At 43.9% G+C, this 21,499-nt stretch overlaps 1 protein-coding gene across 1 annotated transcript; it reads left to right on the top strand.

The window, feature by feature from the left end:
• The first annotated feature begins 2,987 nt into the window (after positions 1–2,987).
• On the top strand, positions 2,988–9,547 carry CCR4 (C-C motif chemokine receptor 4). Its single transcript, XM_036892119.2, has 2 exons — positions 2,988–4,109; positions 6,247–9,547. Exon 2 carries the CDS (start codon positions 6,294–6,296, stop codon positions 7,374–7,376), a length of 1,083 nt encoding a protein of 360 aa, XP_036748014.1. The 5' UTR covers positions 2,988–4,109; positions 6,247–6,293; the 3' UTR covers positions 7,377–9,547.
• The last annotated feature ends 11,952 nt before the right edge of the window (positions 9,548–21,499 follow it).

Below are 21,499 nucleotides of genomic sequence, written 5' to 3'. Positions count from 1 at the left end.
CATTATATATTTTTTTGACATCCAGGGTATATGAAAATGTGTTTTCTTATTTTCAAATGTGCAGAGATTTTTCAGTTATCTTTGAAAAAATCAATTTGTAATTTGTTTGCAAACTTATATTTCCTTCCCAAAGTTTTGTCCGTTTATTCAGTTTTCACCCATAATTTAGTCTGTTTAAATGCTGTCTTGGTCCAGTTTTGAGGTGCTGGCTAGGGCCCATCACTTCTCCTTTTTGAGCAGGTAGGTCCATCCCAGTCACTTCCCTTCTCATCCTCTCAGTCTCTGGGGCCACTATGCACCAGTCCTAAAGGCCCTGAGCCCAGGTACCAGGCAATGAGGGACAGCCCCCAAATTATTCAATTAACCAGTCAGCAGAGAGCTCATGAAAATGAACCCCATCCCACTGGCCATACATAAGCTGCTCTCTGCTCCTCCACGTCGCGGTTACTGTCTTTGGGTACTGTGCTCTGGGTATCCCTACCTGGTAGCTTCCTCTCATTTTAAACTGAAAGTAACAGGTGTGACACCAAATCTGGAATGATTTACCATTGCTGCTCTGCAGGTGAGTCCAGTGGACAGTGGAGCTCTTCCTGAAGACCTCGAGAATTTTTGGCTTCCAGTGTCAGATAGGCTGGTCCCTGTGGATTAGTATGGTGGGCATTTTGATGTTTTTGGTGTTGAAATAAAACTTGGTCACTAGGGGGCGCTGGAGCCTCACATTATTGCTTTCCTTCTGGAATGCCTTCATGCGCTGCTTACCACCTTGCTTTGTGGGGGCTGGGGGAGGGTGATCTGGATATTTTTTGTTGGTCTGCCCCTCTTTGGTCAGGTTCCAGAAACTCAGTCCAGTGGAACGGTCGGGAGTGTAGGCTTTAGCTCTGTGTCTCTGGCAGTGCTGCCTTGAGTGCCCTACCTCCTCTCTCTGGGTATTTCCCCAACTAAGAAACAGGCATTACTAAAAATTCTATCCTTTTTGGGGTTGGGAGTATTGTTTAGTTTTGGAACTTTTCCTGGAGGAAAAACCTATTTAGTGTTTCTCCAGGACAGTAGAAGTATTGAGACAGGGACTGTGGGTTTTGACAGAGTAGGGTGAGGGCCTCTGGAAAAAAAAAGTAAGATAATCCACTGTGGGATTTGCTTTGCCCTGCTGGGGGGCCCAGCTTATTTTCCTCCTTCAGCCCTAATCAAGTGATTTGCAACCTGGGCCATTTAGCAAGCAAGCCCAAAACAACACAGTAAAAACAGGAAGGATTCCATCTTAAAGATAAATTTGCATTTTAAAATCCAATTAGTTAAAAAGCAAGTTTCTTAAGATACTCTTTAACAAGCAGACAATATCTCAGCCCACCTTGGGAGCAAAGCAGGCAGTCTTGATTGGTATGCTCCTAGACCAGGAAGCTGCTATCCTGGGAGGAAATCAGAGCAGTAAATTTCTTGTAAATAACCCGGAAGACCAATAAGAAACTTAATGTCTCTTCAAAGATAAACATTTTGGGACCACTTAGCTGGTCAGCATCCCTAGCCCTCTGCCTCTCAACCACCTATACATCCCCTAGACAATACACCACCCTGGGACTCTCTTGTCCCCCACTGGCCTGAGCCAGGAGCTCTGTCCTCTCACTTTATCTCTAAATAAAGGCTTCTCACTTGCTCTCCTACCTTGAGTGTTTGTGAAGTTCATTCTTTGACTCTGCGAACAAGTACCCCAGCATCAGTAGTATTCTGCAAATCTGAAGACTGACTTTCTCCAGGGCAGTAATCTTTGCAATTTGGAAACCTGAAACCTGCTTTTAACCTGACACCGACTCAGAAATTGAATGTGGTCCCCTGAGTTTACATGCAAATATTTCCCAGATTTCAATAGGCCAAGGTCAGCTGTTTCAAGAGAAAAAGCTATTACTGTACATTTGATTTATCCTACTAATTTTCTCTGCTAGTACCATTGTTGAGCACTATCTGTACCATGCACCATGCTAAAGGCTTTACAAACTTTAGCCATTAACCATCCCCCAGTCCTCATGGTTATCACCCCTTTTCACAGAAGAGAAAATTGAGGGTCACACAGCTAGTAAGTGGTAGCACTGAGCTCCAAACACAGACTGAGCAGGCCTGACCCATGCTCTCAGCCATCAGGGCAGTCGGGGCTCATGCTGTCTGTCCTTCAGGGACCAACACCTGTCACATGGGCAGGACTGGCTAAGGACATGCTAACTGGCTTTCCAGGGATCATCTCCAGACCCACCACGCCCTACGATCACTTATGATGGTTTGGACCCTTAGGTATCACCTGTTCTAGAACCGTAACCCTCCTCCCACCAGGCCAGGGTCCATGGAGACTCCTGCACTTGCTCAGGTGGGCTTGCCCAGGGCCTCGGGAGGCATGTGCTTCACACCTTTCGTTCTGTAGCTCCAGCAGTCTAACTGGTGCCTCAAGGTCTGTAATTCCATGGTGGAATCTTCCTTGGGCTCTGTACCCCTAAAAACATGTTCATTTTATCAATTACTCTGTATCATGAGTGTAGATTCACTGGCCACATAGTTTGAGCCATTTTTATTCTTTCTCTTCTTCCAGAGTTCACAGTGATGATAGTGCTGGAAAGCCCCCAGGAAGCACTACAGTGAATAATGTGTTTAACCTGAGCCCATGCCCAGCAATCCCCAAACTTATTTGACCACAGATCTCTGTTCTTTTTTGCAGGATACACGTGAACCTGGTTCCACAGTTCATGCACTGGGGAACAGTGCTGCAGCTCAGGGTTTCTCAGCATCAGCGTGATTGACATTCTGGACTGGATAATCCTATATTGTGAAGGGCTATCCTTTGCGTTGTACGATTTTAGCAGCATTCCTAGCCTCTCCTGTTAGAAGCCAGAAACAACTTCTCCCACCCTGAACAAAAATGTCTCCAGATGTTGCTCTACATGTCTTGTTGGGACCCAAAGCAGAGGGGATGCAAAGAACCAGGTGGGGAATGACTACTCCAACTCCTGCATTCTTAATAGAGGCGATAGTGTCCCCAAGGAGCAAAAATCATTTATTGGGGGTGAAAATAATTACTCTTTTTATGTATGAAGCATAGATACACATACACTACATAAACAGATATACAGTTTTTCTGTGGCATTAACATTTCATGGGGAGATGGTAAAACAGATTTATCTGAAAAGCTTCCTTAGGAAGGGTGATAATGAAAAAAAAGTTTGATAAACACTGCACCCACTCAATTTTTTAGTTTATTCATGAAGATTCCTCAGGAAAAGTGATATTTGTGGCTCTTTTAAGCTGAACTAGAGCTGAGCAACTGCAGACACAGAGAGGGAAAACATCTAGAAGCTGGCAGAAGTTGAGTATACGATATACAAAAGACTGGTCTGATGTCAGCTCTTGCTTGGATGGCTCCGCGTACTCAAAAGAGACTCAGCCAAGATCACTGTCGGTAGAAGCTCCGCAATTTCTAAGTAGCTGGGGTTTGGGAAGAGGTCTTTCTGTTGCTAAAGAGGCTTGAGCGATGTTGTCATGTCACTTAGCACAAGACTGAGGCCATGCCGATTATTGAACTTGGCTGACTTGATCCCTCCAAGTCACTTCCAGACACACACACTTGGATAAATTTTTCTCTCTTCTACTGAATATCCATTTTCTTGAGTATGTCTAGCCCCTCACTCTGACCTCCTTAGATCCCACGTGTTGGGAGAATCTTATGTGTCCATGCTGGGGAAATAAACAGCCCACTCCAGAACATGGAGATCATTTCTACTGCATATAGCCAACCAGAAGAATTTTTTTTCCCTTAAAAATCCAACAAATAAATTTGGAAGATTTAAAATTTTCTCTTTTTAAAAACTTACTTCATTTTCCTCCTTAATCTAGCAGAAAGCCAACCTTATTAGCTTTCAGTTTGGGGAAAGGAGTGACTACTCACTCATATTCTGCATTTTACTTCTATCAAAAAAACCCACTTGCGCTCAGCACAGATAAATGAGTAGAGTTGGTGCTCACAGGAAGCCACTTGCCCTTCAAAGCCACATGTCGTTCCTAACGCTGCACTTCTTGAGCAGTCCTGGCCCTGCTCCCCAGACCTTCCTCAGAGCCACTTTCAGGAGAGCAAGGTAAGTGGGGATGGGGCCATTCCCAGGGCCTTGGGCCGGGGAACTGCTTTCTGGACAGGGGTATGGACTCAGGAGCACTGAAAGCTGGCCAGCTGCTTACCCAGTGCCAACGTCCGATATCCCATGTGTTCTGCTCGCTGGTGGCTCCTATCCTAGTGCTCATGCATGATCTGCTTGCACTTACTCCCTGCGAGCCCCCATCTGACAGGCATTCATATATGCAGGGCTCTCTCCCTGCACACATCTGGCTGAGGTCTGCATACTCAGAATACGCAGATGTTTTCACCAAACCTATACACTTTTCTGCTTCTTGCTTCTATCAAGACTCCCGGGTCAGGAAGCACCATGCGGATGAGGCCCCCAGAATGATTCCAAACGTGTATCAGCTGTGCTTGCTCTCCTGCTAGTTTGCTGACTCCTCGGCCTCTTTTATTCCTGTAATTTCACTGGTGAAATGGTGGAGAAGGACCAGAATTGTTATTCATTTAACAAACTCTTTTGGAGACCCTGCAACGTGCCAGGTGTTCCGAACCTGTTTGAGGAATAAACCAAAATCTCTGTGTTGAGAAACACACAGTCTGGGTGTTTGGGTGTATGTGGTGGTGAGGGTGGGTGGTAGGGAGGTGATGTGCATTACCCAACAATGTGAAAAGGGTTCAGTGAGGAACGGCAGGGTACCATAAAGAAAGAAGCAAGAGGATGTGGGCTGGAGTCAAAAAGCCCTCCATCCCTGAATTGTTTGCACTCACATGTGAGCATGTATGTGACTTTAAGAAGGTTTTAACTTCTTCACCTGCCAATTGGATAGGAAATGAGGGTGGTTGTGAGCATGTATATAGTTTTAGGAGAGTTTTAACCGCATGTGCCAGTTTAAATAGGAAATGAGGGTGGTTGGGGACGTAGAGATTTTATTTCTGCTTTTTCTGGGTCTGTCAGGCTAATCCCCACTCTGATAAGATTCAGTGCATAGGATTGATTTTTATATGCGGTTTTGATGAAAAGACCACAGTGTTCCCTCAGATTGCCATCTGAGAACTGCGTATTACCTGAGCACGGCAACTTTCCCAAGGGCCTAAAAGACACATTTGCTGCAGAAGTGTCGGATTGGCCCAGGAGCAACTAGCCACCTGGGCCTGGGAGGCCTGGCATGCTTCTGCCTACGACGTGCTCTGGAATGAACAGGGCTTTGGCAGTGCATGCCACAGCTGATTTGCACTGACTCCTAGGAGCAGATTGTTCAATATTCAGGAATTTTGTGAGGCAGTTGGTAGCTTGAACTTGGCCATGGTGGAAGTATTTATACCACAGAAACCAGCAAACACCATCAACCAGAGTCCCCCACCTTTCTCCCCAGATCTGGTTTATCAGCACACCACTGGGACTTGGGGCCCCAAAACACGAGTTCTGAATATAGCTGTGTGGTCTTCAGAAGTCACTGAACTTCTCTGAATCTTTTGTGAGTCATCCACACCATGGTTCAGTATGCTTGCTTGACCGAAAGTCCCGGATTTTTGTTGGGGGGTTGGGGTGAGGACAGGATTAAATGCACAATACTGGTGAACATGCTTGGAAATCCACAAAGTGCAAAGCATGCTGGAGGAATTAGAATTTTTATATAAATGCAAGGGACTAACCAGGCTTCTCTCTAGCCTAAGGATTACCTAAGCAAAAATTTCTGGAGTTTTGGAGTTACAACCTGAAGGGAACACATAGGTTTTTTATTTATTATTATTATTATTTTTGCATTTATGTCAGAAAGGCCCTGGGTGCAGTACTGGTGGGGTGTTAACTGGGCTTGTCATTCCTGCAAGTGATTTTGGTAACTTGACTATCTTTTAGAAATATATCCTTGAAAACCACCTCCTTGAAAAGGAGGCTTTACTGTCCCCATTTACAAATGAGAGAACCGATGCTCCCCCTGAAGGGAGGAGCTTATTTCATTGTCTGATTTCGAAGAGAAGGCTTATTTCATCGGGCTGCACTGCCCTGTGAACAGCTGAGCCTTCAACCTGGAGAGGGTGGCAGTGCAGGTATATAATGACCTGGGGCAAAATATTGGGCAGCTGAGCTCTGCAGGCAGCACTGTCTTCATTTGGTTCTATTCTTAAGAAAACTTGTTTGTTTTTCCCCTCCTTAGCTTCTGGCTGGGCTGACACCTGCCTTGAGGAGCCTGTCCACTTGAAAATGAACCCCACAGATATAGCGGACACCACCCTGGATGAAAGCATCTATAACAATTACTACCTCTTTGAAAGTATTCCCAAGCCATGCACAAAAGAAGGCATCAGGGCCTTTGGGAGGCTCTTCCTGCCCCCTCTCTACTCCTTGGTCTTTCTATTTGGTCTGCTTGGAAACTCCCTAGTGGTTCTGGTACTATTCAAGTACAAGCGGCTCAAATCCATGACTGACGTGTACCTGCTCAACCTCGCCATCTCAGACCTACTCTTTGTGCTCTCCCTCCCATTCTGGGGGTACTATGCTGCAGACCAGTGGGTGTTTGGACTAAGTCTATGCAAGATTATTTCCTGGATGTACTTGGTGGGCTTTTACAGTGGCATCTTCTTCATCATGCTCATGAGCATCGATAGATACCTGGCAATTGTGCATGCAGTGTTTTCCTTGAGAGCTAGGACCTTGACTTATGGGGTCATCACCAGTGTGGCCACGTGGTCAGTGGCTGTATTTGCCTCCCTTCCAGGCTTTATATTTAGCACTTGTTACACAGAGCGCAACCATACCTACTGTAAAACGAAGTACTCTCTCCATGCCTCCAGGTGGAAGGTTCTGAGCTCCCTGGAGATCAACATTCTAGGATTGGTGATCCCATTGGGGATCATGCTGTTTTGCTACTCCATGATCATTAGGACCTTGCAGCACTGTAAAAACGAGAAGAAGAACAAGGCAGTGAAGATGATCTTTGCCGTGGTGGTCCTCTTCCTCGGCTTCTGGACACCTTACAACATAGTGCTCTTCCTGGAGATGCTGGTGGAGCTGGAGGTGCTTCAGGACTGCGCCTTTGAGAGACACCTAGACTATGCCATGCAGGCCACAGAGACCCTAGCTTTTGTCCACTGCTGCCTTAACCCAGTCATCTACTTTTTCCTAGGGGAGAAATTCCGCAAGTACATCATACAGCTCTTCAAAACCTGCAGGGGCTCCTTTGTGCTCTGCCAATACTGTAGGGTCCTCCAGATGTACCCCCCTGACACGCCCAGCTCATCTTACACGCAGTCCACTGTGGATCATGACCTCCATGATGCGCTGTAAAAAAGGAAAATGCAGCAAACAGTTTGTAGCTTCCCAAATTAAGAGCTTACCTAAAATTGTGTTCTAGTAAGAGTTCCTGAGCATGTGTCAGGAAGAAGACTTGCATCCTCCGCAGAGTGTGGGCCTCTCACCCCACCATCTGCATTTCCTGAGCCATGTACAGGTTCAGTGCTGCAAGAGCTGCCTGGCTGAGGTGGGAACTTGCCCGCACCAGGCCTGCCTGAGGGGCAAAGTATTCCTGAGGAGAATTCTGGGCAGTGTTTCAATGAGGCTAATTGTTCATTGGGAAGGAGAAGATCTTCCCTTCTAACCCAAGCTGACAGGGGTCTCCAGAGGGAATTGTAGGGAACTGACTGATGGAATAAATCACTATTTCTTGCTGCAAAAAATGGACCGTTTAATTACTTGTTAGCTTTTGTTAGCTTTTGTGGAAGAATAGAGAAAACTTTGGCTGTTTATCTCTGAAGCATGGAGTACTCCATGAAGCCAGGTGTCTGCAGACACAAATAGTGAAGTAATGAACCTGCCTCTAGGTTTCTTTGATTGTAAAGGTTTATTTGTTAATGGACAGCAAAACTTTTTATGCTGATTACTGGTAAAACAATATGAAGGCATTAGCACGGTCTGATTTCCAAACATACAAGGCATTAAAAAGTCCATACATATTTGGGGAAATTCAAACACAATTTCATATGCTTGTAGACATGTTTTAATTATAACAGATGAATATTCAAAAATTCAAAATATCACGTAGGCCCAGATACATTTAGTTGGGGTCTTTTACTTATTTACAAGCAGGGCCTTCAAAACTAAAAATGATGAGAGCTAGTGAAGTGTGGCAAAGCTTCCTTAATAATTTTGAAGCACCTGCCAACCAGTGAATAGTCAATTAAAAGTTACTGCTGGTGTGGCAGAAAAATGACTGTCAAAAGATTATGAAATTGTGGGAAGTGTTATCCTCTCTTTTAAAATATTGGCTTGCTGTCTAACTTTTGGATGATTCAAAAGTTCAGTCATTTCTTACAAATCATTTTAATCATATAATTAATTATTTATACCTCCCATTTAGATAAATCTCTGTTCTTACAGCCTTACATAATCAAAATTAAGGAAAGATTTTAACCATGTCTGGGGAGACCCTTAATCCCACCAAAAACAAAAACCTATCTTGCAAATTAGGATTAACGCGTTTAAAATGCTTCTGTAGGTTACATATTATTGCATGCTCTACATTTATAAAGAATACATTTCCAGAAAATTTATTTTCAGAAAGGTGATTTTAAAAGGGTAAGTTGATTGTCTTTATAGAAAAAAATAAAATAAGCTTGCCTTTTTTCCTGATCACATTTGTGTTTGATTTCCTAACGGGGTTGAGAATCCAAGCTGCCGGCGCTCTCATCACTTTGACACACATTGTAGATGTCATTAACTCACCCAAGGGGGGCAATCAGAGGGTTTACTGTCCAGCTCTCCACTTAGGGAGGGCGAGTCGGGGGTAGGGAGGTTTGGGTTGGAGGAAGGAGGCACTCTCATGTTGTATTGCGCTTGGAAGTCCGAATGGATGGGAAGTGAGTGGTGGGCCAGGCTCCTAGGCGGTGTTTCCTTGGGAAACCTCTGCAGGCAGGCTACTGTCCACAAACTCCCAGCTCTGCACTCTCGTGTGAGCCAGAGCACGCTACTCTTTTCTCTCAGCCTCAATTTCCTCTCATCTATAGAGCAGAATATATTTCAGAGTGATTGAATTAATGAAACGAGATGATTAATGCAAAGCATCCATGTTCCTAGGTCATCAATAAAGGGTAGTTTTGCATCTTCCCAGCCAGGGGCTGCCTCCCTTTTCCTGGTAGAGCTTGGAATTTTCTTCATTTGATCACAGTGAGATGAAAAACTTTAGGATACCAAAAGACAAAGACTGGCCTAAGGGGTTTCTGCCCCTCATTTCCCATCACATACAACGCTAAGCAAGGGTGCAGTGTGGTCCCACAGCTTCCATCCCTCCGCCCGACGGGGTCATCCATCTTCTCAAGGCTCTCAGGGCTTCGCTCATTCCAAAGTTGGGGGATATGCCCTCAGGATGGGGATCTAGACCCTCTAGTGACAGCTGAACACGATCTTCTCAGGACACTGAAAAGTGTCTTCCTGCTAAGTAACAGAAACAGAGGAAGCCAACCAGCATGGTTCCTACACAAAAAGGTGAGTTTAACCATAACTCATTAGACCCATTCCTTCCTCGTTGCAACCTGTCTAGCATCTGGGGAACACATCCTAGTTGTAATTTGTTTAAGAATAATAGAAACAAGCTTGCTCTGCGGGTGATGTAAATGTTTCAGAACTATCCAGAGGTGGTAGCTGCCTAACATGGGGAATTTGCTGCATGCCACCGAATTGTACATTTTTAAAAGACTAGTTTTACACGTATGTGAATTCTACTCAACAATAACAGAAAGAGTAAAAGGAAACAGCCTGTCTGTATCTGTCCCCTACTAGGCACTTGAATTCTATTGAATAAAGAAATTTCATCTGCTTCCCCTGAGAAGGAGACATAGAGAGTGTTGGTGAAGAGTCTTCAGACCTTTAGGGAGATTTTTTCCTGAGGAGCTCTTATAACAATTTGGAATATTTGATGCAATTAATCCCTATTTGTGCCAAGCAGGATGCTCGGTTATGGAGAGAATAATAGGATACAGGAGTAAGTGCTGCCCTTGTGGAATTTGTAATCTGTCAAGGGGAAACACCAACACAAGATCAAGTACAGTGACAGCAGGACAGATATGGTAACGGAGTTACAAACAAAATGCTTTGGGGCCCCAGAGGAAGGAGAAATGGATTCAATATCTAATTTCATGATACAATTAGCTTTTGAAGTAAGCCTTGCATAAGGAGTGTAGGGACTAAGGAACTGGTGGGCTGATGAAAGAGGGTTTGAAGAGGCAGGAGGTGTGCCGAGGGCTGTGTGTGACCAGGGAGCAGTGGGGAGGCTCTGCAGTTAGACACAATGGGTGGAGGCTGGGAGAGAGGAGCAGAGGAGGGAAAGAGGAGACCAAAGACAGACCAGAGCCCTAAGAGGCGATGGTTTTGAGCTCCTGAGTCAGCTGCCTGCCGCACTGGAGGCTATGGGGCGCCGCCCACACCCCACTGGGGTCCCCCCGACAGTTTCGCAGCTGCCAGGAGCCTTGACAGCCAACAGTGCTCAGCTAGTCTCTTGTCAGGTTGGTCCTCCCGGGGGGGCAGCTCAGACCCAGGGCTGGGATAACGAGGGGATCAGAGACGTGCCCCTTGCCTTAATTCAGGACAACCCTGACCGGCCATTCCAACTCCAGAGCCTCCCAGCGACTTAGCCAAGGCCTCCGTTGCACCTTCATCGCAGTCCAGCCTCCCTGCTGCCCGGTCCTACTTCCTTCATGCCCTTGCCAGGGGACTGTGCATGGAATCTCCCGTATGCAACCTCAGCGTCTGTTCCAGGAACCCCAGTCTAAAACGGGGACTGTGGATCACACAGGGGCAGCTGTGGGGAACTGAGGAGGCTTCAGCGATGTCCTTCCTTGCCTCTAACCGGCAACCCGCTTAGACTCCGGGTTCCTATGCTTCCACTAGTCAGTCTCACCTTCGCTCCCGTAATTTGCCCACCCCATTCCTGAGGCGTCTTCCCTCATGCCACTCGCTGTTGTGCTCACAGTGCGCCTCTACCCTCGGCGGTACCACAGCCTGATACCCTGTATCCTGTGCTGGTCAGGCACTTTCTGGGCTCAGAACCAGACATGAGCTCCACCCACTTTTGTGGTCGCAGTATTTAATTCCTTAGAAGCTTATGTGGCTCCAAGTTCCCCTTTCAGAAGATTGGAAATCCACGAAATGTTTTCATATATTGAAACTCAATTCAGCCTCTTCTTAAAGTAGACAAGGTGGCTTTTATTACCCTAAGAAACTGAGGTGTGGGGAAACAATAATCCAATCATGAATTGGACTAACTGTACCAGCAAGAACCAGCACCTAACTGCCCATCAAAATGCCCAGCATGAAGAAAAATCATTCAGTTATTTTCTAGTGAATGAGTGAATTTCCTTATCTCTTAGCTAAGTGTTCTATACTGGCAATTCAAGTTTCTATTTCACTACACAAACTTCACCAGTCCTCTCTCCAAAATCCCCATTGTGTTTTTCATAAAACACTTTGTGTGACAGAGTTCAAAGACTAATTAAATTGCCTCCTAATTCCAGAAATTAGTGGGTGGTCTTTGGGTCACAAGGTACTTTATTAAGACTTCTGGTATGAACATAGAGCTGCAGAACTCTGCATTTTCATCTTCTCTGAGAAATTGTAAAGTAACAGCAAGAAGAATGCATTAAAAAAGAAAAGGCAGTCCACTTTCAATCAGTCTTGGAGAGAGCGAGAGACTTTCCAGACTGTACAGTGTATGTGAGGTCTACTAAAAGCAGCCACTATTAGGCAAAATCTGTATGGGAGGCGGAGAATAGCCATGAAGGTGTCCTGCAGACAGACCTCCATCTGCCCTGGAAACAGGCCTGGCCTCATGCACCCTGTGGTGCAGGAGTAGACATGGACAGGACTGGCCCTCCTAGCCCCAGTTTGGTTCAGAAAAGTCAGAGGGGGCAGATTTGCTCAATTTCGAATTGGCAGGTGGCAGTCTTTTTCTGTGGCAGGAGAAAAGAGAGTCACTGGGTTGTGAAAACGGCCAGCCTGCAAAACTATCACTTGCCCCTACCCCCCACTGTCCCCGCCACATGCACAAACATGGACTTGAGATGAGCATACTTAATGATTCAAGGATGGACACTAAGAAAAATCATATTGACTATAGTCAGGACAGAATACTATAGAAGTACAGGAATGTAGTAATATTTTACTACCATGAGCAAATACATCTATCTCAGCTCAAAATGCTTCAGGGGGCACTCAGAGGTGTTCCAGGCAGCAGTGAAAGAAGACACAAATGCCTGCTATCATCACTTTTATACAACTTTGCTCTGGAGGCCAAAAGAGGAATAAATTCAAGGCAGGTATCATATCAGAATGAGTGTCTGCCTACTCCCCTCATCTTTGAAAAAGGTGCTGACGTCAGTCCTGGTGAGAAGTAGCAGAGTTTATGGTATGAGATGGTACAAGATAGCAGGTAGGAGGCAACGGAATGCCTGCATTCTTTTGATCACACGGGAGATAGAACAAACCTATAACTGGAGACTGGCCAGGCAGGCAAAAGATCTGCATCAAGATTGGACTGTACAAACACCTCCTTGTGATTGTCTTGGTTAGAGGGATTCTCCTTATTTTAGTGACATCACCATGCAAACATCATTCAAATAGAGTGAACAGTGGTTCAGACAGTGCATTTTGTGGTTGAGCTGGCTCCTCTTGGGGAATGACTGGAGGAGTTTGAGAGGATTGGTGCAACGGCCAAGGAGTGAGCTCAAAAGGGAATGAATTAAAGTGGAAAATGAAAGAATTGCCCCTTAAAAACTGGAGGGTCACAGACTTGTTGAGTCTACCACTAGCAAGACTTCATTAAGGTGCAGCACAAGTACAGTTACGGAGGTTCTTCCTGTCTTCCAGAACTCCTTGAGATGATAGATAACATATAATGAGAAATTTAAAAGATGGTTGGGTACAAAAGCCACTTTGAAAAACAGTTTGACAATTCTTTGTAAAAAGTGATCCAGGAATTCTGGATCTCAAGCAAGATGAAGATCTCAGTTCATAAAAAACTTGCTCAAGAATGTTCATAATATCATACTTAATAGTGAAAGACCAAATGCTTTCCCATTAAGATCAGGCACAAGACAAGGATGGCTGTTCTTTCCACTTGTATTCATATTGTACTGAAGGTTCTTGGCAGGAAAGGAAAAGGCAAGAATAAGAAATATATCCAGATTGGAAAAGAAAAAGCAAAACTATGTTTTTTTGCAGATGTCATGATCTTTTATGTAGAAAATTCTCCACACATAAATTATAAGTGCTAATAAATAATTATAGGATATTTCAGCAGATTACAGGATATAAGATCAGTAGATGAAAATCAACTACATTTATATACATTAGCAATACGCAATCCAAACATGAATTTAAGAAAGCAATTGCATTTGCAATAACATCAAAAAATAAAACAGGAGTAACTTTAACAAAAGAATTGCAAGATATGTAACTGAAAGCTAGAAAACATCATGGAAAGAAATTAAAAGAGACCTAAATAAACAGCAAGACATTCCATGTTCACTGATTGGGAGATTTGATATATTAAAGATTATTTTTTAAGAGGGAAGTTCTTTTCAAATTGATCTCTAGATTCAGTAAAATTCCTGTCTCAGTTACAGCTGGCTTTTAGAATTTTTTTTGTAGGAATTGACAAGCTGATCCTATATGGAAATGAAAGAAATCCAGAAGAGCTAAAACAATCTTGAAAGAGAGGAACAATTTGGAGGACTTACTCCAGGACTCCTGTAATCAAAATACGATGTGGCATAAGGATACATATACAGATTAAGGGAATATGAGAAGACAAAAATAAACCCTCATGTTTATGGCCAATTGCTTTTTCGACAAAAGTATCAAGATAATTCAGTGGCGGGGGTGAATGGGCTTTTCAACAAGTGATGTTGGAAGAACTGGATATACCCATGTATAAGAATGGAAGTTGTACCATTAACTCACTCCACACACAAGAAACAGAAAATAGTTCACAGACCTAAATGTAAGAGCTAGGACTATGAAGTTCTTAGAAGGAAACATACTTACAAATCTTCATGACCTTCGGTTATGCAAATTTATGCAGACAAAATGTAGATCAGTGGTTTACTATGGCTGGGAGCTGAGGCGTGACTGCTCATGGCTGTGGGTTAGTTTTTGGGGTGATGAAAAGTTTCTAAACTTGTGCTGGGGTGCTGTTTGCACAACTCTGAATATACTAAAAAAAATTATTCAATTGTACATTTTCAATGAGTCAGTGTTATGGTGTGTGAATTATATCTCAATAAAAATGTTTAATAAAAGGTTTATGCACAACAGCCCCAAACTGAAAATAATCCAAGTGTCCATTAGCAAGAGAATGGATGAACAAACTTGGTATGTTCAGGCAATGGAATACTACTCAGTAACAGAAACAAAGGAATCATTCATGTATGTAACACTAACACAGCTCAGAGACATTACATGTAGCAAAAGAAGCCAGACATCAATATTGTATACTTCTCTGTGTATGAAGTTTTATAACAGGCAAAACTAATCTATGGAGGAAATAATTGTGACTGTGGTTGCCCCTGGTACATGGTAGAGTGTCAGTCACAAAGGAGTACAGAGGAATAATCTGAGTGATGAAAAAATCCTACATCTTACTGGGTGTGACTGACCTGGGTAGATGTATTTGTCAAATTTCATTGTACAATATACTTAAAAACCTGCCTGTTTCATGGTATTCAAATTATATATCAATCAAAATAATATTGCAGAAAAAGTATAGGATTAAATATCTCTGGGGACAAGAACTGGGAAAAAGAAGCAAAGTGGTGAGCACAGCTTTGATCTCAAAGCTTCAGATCCTGGGACCTGAAGCTGGCAGTTGCTGCCCAGAGTACAGATCTGCGGCGACTCTGCTCCATACAACACGCAGGGCTTGAAGCCAGAGGCTGCATCAGGGCAGGGCTACCACCTCTGAAAGAAGACGAAAGAACTGCTGGTTGGCAGCTGTCAGCCTCGCTAGGCTGGAGGATAAACACAAAGTCACAGCTAAGATTTGAACCAAGCCCCAAGCATATGGCTCAATGAAAAGATCTGTGATACCCCAAACCACTCAGGACTTGAGAGCCAAACCACCAAAGTCAGGCCAGGTTCTATATTGTTACTCTTATTTGCTAGCTGGAAGGAGTCTTAGGTTGGGTTTGCTAGAAGCTGAGCCCAATACACAGATTCTAGTGTATTTGATTTACTGGGGGCTGCTCCATGGCAAAGGGAGGAAATGATGTAGAACACGGAAAGAAAAGAAGGTAAACAAGGATGTTTTCTGTGTTAGAGTTCTCTGGAGAAACAGAACCAACAGGGGACTCTCTATCATCTAGCTGTCTATCATCTATCTATCTATCTATCTATCTATCTATCTATCTATCTATCTATCTATCATCTATCTATATCTATCTATCATCCATCATCTATCTATATCTATCATCTATCTATCATCTATCTATTATCTATCTATTTATCTATCTATCTATCTATCATCTATTATCTATCTGTATCTATCTATCATCTATCTATCTATCATCATCTATCATCTATCTTTATCTATCTATCATCTATCTCATCTATCAATCTCTATCTATCTATCATCTATCTATATATCATCTATCACCTATCTATCTATATCTATCTATCTAATCTATCATCTATCTGTCATCTAATCTATCGACTTTTATAAGGAATTGGCTTTTTATAAGGAGGTGGGCAACTCCAAAGATCTGCAGGTGAGTTTGCAGGCTGTAGACCCAAGAGAGCTGATGGTGTGGTTCCATTCTGAATGTCTGTAGGCTTGAGATACAGGAAGAGCTGATGTTTCAGTTTGAGTATGAAGGCAGGAAAAAATAATGTCTTAGTTTGAAGGCACTCAGTCAGGAGGAGCCTCATAATCAGTGGAGGGTCAGCCTTTTTGTTCTATTCAAGCCCTCGACTGATTGGGTGAGGCTCACCTAAGTTAGGGAGGGCAATCTGCTTTTCTCAGCCTTGTGACTCAAATGTTAATCTCATCGAGAAAACCTTACAGACACACCCAAGATAATGTTTAACCAAATGTCATGGGCATGCCATGACCCAGTCAAGTTGACACATAAAATTAACAATAACAAGTTCTCTGCATTGGCCTGATCCCACAGGGGCTCTGGAGCATGAATTACACCACTTGAAGACAGAGGGTCTGATCTTTCGTATCCTTATGTCAGTGAGGAATCTTTGTAATTAAGGCAAGAGTGGTTCTCTGGGGTGGGGAGCAACCAAAACTTACAGCAGCTAGGGGAGGAGTGCACCAGCAGGCAAAGGCTTCTGGGTAGGGCACCCACCACATGCAATACAGGGGCAACCTAAAAATTCCCATATGGGGGAGGAGCAGACACACACACAAAACAAGTCTTTATAAACAAACACACAAAATCTCCCATTAACAATGAAGATGTAACCCAGAATTCGATAGGCCAAGGAAGAAACATTATTCTAAAACAGTGAACAAGGTGAACAATCAAAACAAGAGCTCACTTGGTATGAACTCAGTATAATAGAATAGTGTGGAAAAATACTTTTAAATAAATATGCTGATCTATTTTGAGGAAGTAATAACATCCACTAACAAAGAACAAAAGATTCTAAAACACTTTCTGACACCAAGAAGAGCTGATCCTACCCAGACGTGTTAGGAGAGGTGTTTATGGGTGTCAACAGTAAACTTCCTTCTAGAACTGAACTTCAATCTGTTCTGAGACCCCAGTTCTCCAGAAGGCAGGGACTTAATCTCAGTCACTTCAGCATTTCACCAACTCCTCATTCCCTCTGTAATGTTTGGTGTCATAGTTTTGGGAAAGGGACTCTGGTCTGTGTCATCTGTTATCTCAGCACCTGCTGAGATACACTTCAACCTGTCTGGGCCTCAGCCAGTCAGTCCAGGAAGCGACCTGCTGAGTTGATCCGCTCCAGCATGCAGGCTACTTCTCAGAGCCTTTGACACTTCTCTTGTGGCACAGGAAACGCTCCATTTTTCTTGTGCACTCTGTGGCCTTGGAAGTCTTAGCGCGGCTGTCGAGAGCCTTTGCTGCTTCTGGCTGGCACAGAGACCATTCTCCACTCCATGTCTAGCTCATGGGAACCCCTGAAGGTTGCGTTGGTCCGCGTGCAGACACCCAGACTGTTCTGCCTCCCCACTTGCACCATGATGGGACACCCAGGGTCCTTGTTTCCTCCCCTAAACTGACCTTGGGAATGGTGGCTCAAAAAGCCCCAGATTTCAAAACCTTGGTGGGGATTGGGTTGCGCTTCCCAACTCCAAGGGCTTGGCCGTGGGAGGTGGCAGTACCAGGACTCTTCTCAAGGATGCTCACTAACATCTGACTTTTTTGCCTTCCTTCAACCCTTCTTTCCCTTCCCGTGAGTCTATGGAAGCCTCTTGCCTCTCAGGACCCTTCCGAAGAAGTTGGACCTGGAAGAGAAAGGTGAGTGTGTGTCATTGCAGGAATATAGATGGGACATGTTTAATTTGAAAGGTATTAGAAATCCAGAGGTGGGGGTGGACAAAGGAGAGGAGAGAAGTGAAAAGGATGGCCAAGTGAGATGGATGATGGTAGGACGTCTTGTAAAAACTGGAATATCTAACATCCAACACAACTGAGCTTATGCTGTTGCAGTATGGACCGCCTCTTGCCCCCAATCTTTTCAAAGCTTCTGTGAAGTACTAAAGATAAAAAGGCCCAATGAGGGTGAGGTTTTTCTGAATCTCAAGGGACTCAGTTCCACATTTGAGTCAAGATACTGCAGAAGAATGTGTGGGATGGTGAGATCAGTTCATGAACTGAACTAATTCAGTGGAAGCAGAGGCAGAATGTCTAGCCAGAGGAAACCATGAGAAAGTAAGCCCTCCAGGGGTACAGAGAAGTCTTGGGAAGTTTTAAAGACAAATATTATTTAGCTTTTTAAAGGGAAGGACACCTCAACTGACACCTGTGTTAGACTTGCCTAAAGGAAGGCTGGAAACACATGGACCCTCTCCCAGTTTGTGAATGTAGTCCTGGGAGCATCCTTTCATCCAGGAAGCATTGATGAAGGACCTACTGTGTGCTGTACTGGGTCCATGGCTGCAAGAATGAGAATCATATGGTGCTTATCATGAAGGCTTTTCCAGCCAGTGGTAAACAGCTAACTCTAGTATTATGAGCTATGTGCCCTATAGAAGGATGTACCCCAGAGAAGGAACAAACAGCCCCTGCCTTACTAAACCTCAGGAGAACCCAGCTCTAGGGGGACACTGAGAATTTACTACCTGTCTTGTCTATTTCCTCTTCGGTCCCAAAGGCTCACAGAATGTTTTGCCAAACGGTCCTAATCTGCAAGTCCTGACATGGTGCCCTGGCTATTTATGTGTCCTTTGCCTAATTAAAGGGTGAAAGTTTCTCTTCCCCTTTTTAAAATTATTGTTGTATTATCATTAGCTGTTGCCTTGTGGGCACAGGACCACACAAGCTCCATGATGACCACTTTGATGGGAGAATAAAAGTAAAGTCTGAAGAACAAGTGTTCCCCAAACAAGAGATTGCCCATTCTCTAAACAGCATTTGGGTGAGATAATTGCCTTCATGTCCAGAGTAAGCATGAAAAATGACAGATTCTTTTTAGGAGGCATTTGTCCCCAAAAGATTGATTGTGAGCTTCTCAGCACAGTTAGTGGGAAGATGGAGGGATTTTAAGAGACATGTTATTTTCTTTAAGTGGGAGTGGAAGGGAACAGTTCTTCCTGACCAGTTTCCATAATAACAGCAATCCACAAATAAAACAAAGTTCTAAGTTTCAAGAGTTAGGAGGGGAAATAAGCTCTTGTATTGTAGATTCCTACAGTGGAGGAATTCATGGGACCCTGACACAGAAGGGACTTTGTAACAGGCCTGCAGAAAGTCCAAGCTTCCTCCTTCCCTTTCTGAGCCCTCCCGTGCTGCCCTACAATCTCTGTGGGATACTGTCGTGTCCATGAGGCTGCACAGAAACTGTTACTCACCTCTCCTGCCAGCTATAAACCTCTAGAAGGCATTGGTCATGTTTTTATTATTATTGATGTTGATCGTAGCTCCATACTCTTCAACAAGGAGATGGGGAGGGAGGGTTGTAAAGTGGTTGCCATTTTATCCTCAATGCCTAGTGTGTATCAGTGACTAACAGGTAATAAATGAATGAAAGAATGGATGAAGGCTGTCCTGGATTTAACAAAGAGATGCACCATGAGCACTTTGTAGAGCATATTGGAGATTAATAAGGCTTCCATAAAAAATGGATCTTGGAGACTTTTCAAGTGCAAAAACCAGGGATGTAAGTGATAGGACCTGTGGAATGAAGAAGGAGAAATTCCAGTGTAAGAAAACGTGGGACCAGAAAGTGGCAGGGTTTTGTTACGAAGAGAAAGAGGAGCAGCAGAGACCAGGCTGATGCTGAAGGAACCTGCTTGGTTAGGAGGGCTGGACATCTGTTCACTCCTGCTGCATGGACTGCATCCCACATGTGTTACTCTGGGTCAGTAATTCTCCAAAAGCATCTCGCTCTTTGAACATTTGAGGTGGGCAGCTCCTCCCTAACTACTGAGAGGCAAAATTCTGGTCTTCAGAGTAGAAGAAAATCAGATGACTCTCAATCTCTTTTCTTCCTATCTTCCACCTCTGTCCTCCTGAACAATCAGAACTCCATCATTAACCAGCCTGGCTTCTGTAGAGTTTGTAATGAGACTGACATGAACCTGCAGTGCCCTCAGGACAGGGCCTAGGAGGTATATTCCAATAAATATAGGCCAATTATCAGCTTCTCAGGCAATCAGAGAATCTTTCAACAGATAGACAGACAAGACTAGTTCTCTGTCCAACTGTCTTCCGTCTCCCTCTCCTTTCTTGCAGATATTTAGTACTGCAAAAACTCCATCGAGTGAAAAGATTTGGCCTTGGTTTTTTTTTTTTTTTGTAGATAATTATTTTTTATTGAAGGGTAGTTGACACACAGTATTACATTACATTAGTTTCAGGTGTACAACATAGTGATTCAACATTTATATACATGACAATTCTAGGTACCAGCTATCACCATACCAAGCTGTTACAATATCTTGACTATATTCCTTATGCTATACATTACATCCCGGATTAACACGAACTTTTATATTTACTTACATAGCTACTTTTTTATTTCTCTGTGTGGATTCAAGTTACTGTCCTTTCATTTCAGGCTTAAGGAACTCCTTTAGTATTTCTTGCAGGATAGGTCTACTAGTGACAAACTCTTCAGTTGTTATCTTGAGAATGTCTTAATTTTTCCTTCATAGTTTTGCTGGATATAGAATTTAGCTGACATTTTTCTTTCAGTACTTTGAATATATCACTGCACTGCCCCCTAGCTTCCATAGTTTCTGGTGAAAAATCAGCTGTTAATCTTATTGAGGTTCCCTTGTGTGTGAATACTTGCTTCTCTCTTACTGCTTTCAGGATTCTCTTTGCCATTGAATTTTGACCATTTAGATTACAACCTGTCTTGGTGTGTCTCTTCATCTTTACCTTACTTTGAGCTTCTTGGGCATCTAGATTCATCTCTCTCATCAGTAATGGTCAAAGTTCTTGACCATTATTTCTTCAAATATTCTTTCTGTTCCATTCTCTCTACTTTCTTTCTGGGACCCCCATTAAGCACATATTGGTATTCTCAATATTGTTCCATAGGCCTCTTAGGTGCTGTTCATTTTTCATCATTGGCCTTGGTTTTTATGCTGTCTCAGCTTTAGAACACAAAACCATGAGGCACCCATCCAGGTCACGGGGGTACTCTGGGAGATCCCAGGGACCTCTGGTCCATTACACATAAACTCTCTGGTGTGGTTTCTGGAACACTTTGCCTTGTTTGTTCTCCGTAAATGTGTGTTGGTGTCTACAAGGCAGAGAGTGGCAAGGTGAGCCAGCCATCCTCAAGGGAAGGTTCTTTGCGAAGTTCTTAGCATCCCAAGGGTGGAGCTGAGGCCCTCTTAGTGCTCCTCCGCCCCTCCCAGTCTCCTCAGCCATCCGGCTCCAGGAGGAGCTCCCTCCAGAAAAAACCCAAGAGCTGCCATCTGACTGTGCAACCACATTTCCATGTACTGTCTCTCTGTTTCCTTTTTTCAGAGAAACCCATTGCTCACAGAGGTTTTCAGCTGAGTTCCTGAGGAATTTGCTGAGTGTCGAAGAACAAATTGAGGCAGAAGAGATGCTGGACTCTACAGCCACTGGTGGGTTTTATCAGAAAAAGGCCTGGGGAGCGAGGCATCTTCCAGGGTGGAGGATTCTCACTTCCTGACCTGTTTTCAATGGGGTCCCACGTATGTGAGCCATTCTGCTCACCACATACCCACACAAGACTTACTGGTCCGT

Source organism: Manis pentadactyla, chromosome 14 (assembly GCF_030020395.1).
Source record: "Manis pentadactyla isolate mManPen7 chromosome 14, mManPen7.hap1, whole genome shotgun sequence".
Classification (NCBI taxonomy): Eukaryota; Metazoa; Chordata; class Mammalia; order Pholidota; family Manidae; genus Manis; species Manis pentadactyla.
Note: the sequence above shows the minus strand (reverse complement) of the source record. Positions and strands in the feature narration are given on the sequence as shown.

Excerpts from the sequence above, each read along its gene's own strand:
- CCR4 (XM_036892119.2), top strand. The coding sequence starts at position 6,294 with ATGAACCCCACAGATATAGCGGACACCACCCTGGATGAAAGCATCTAT.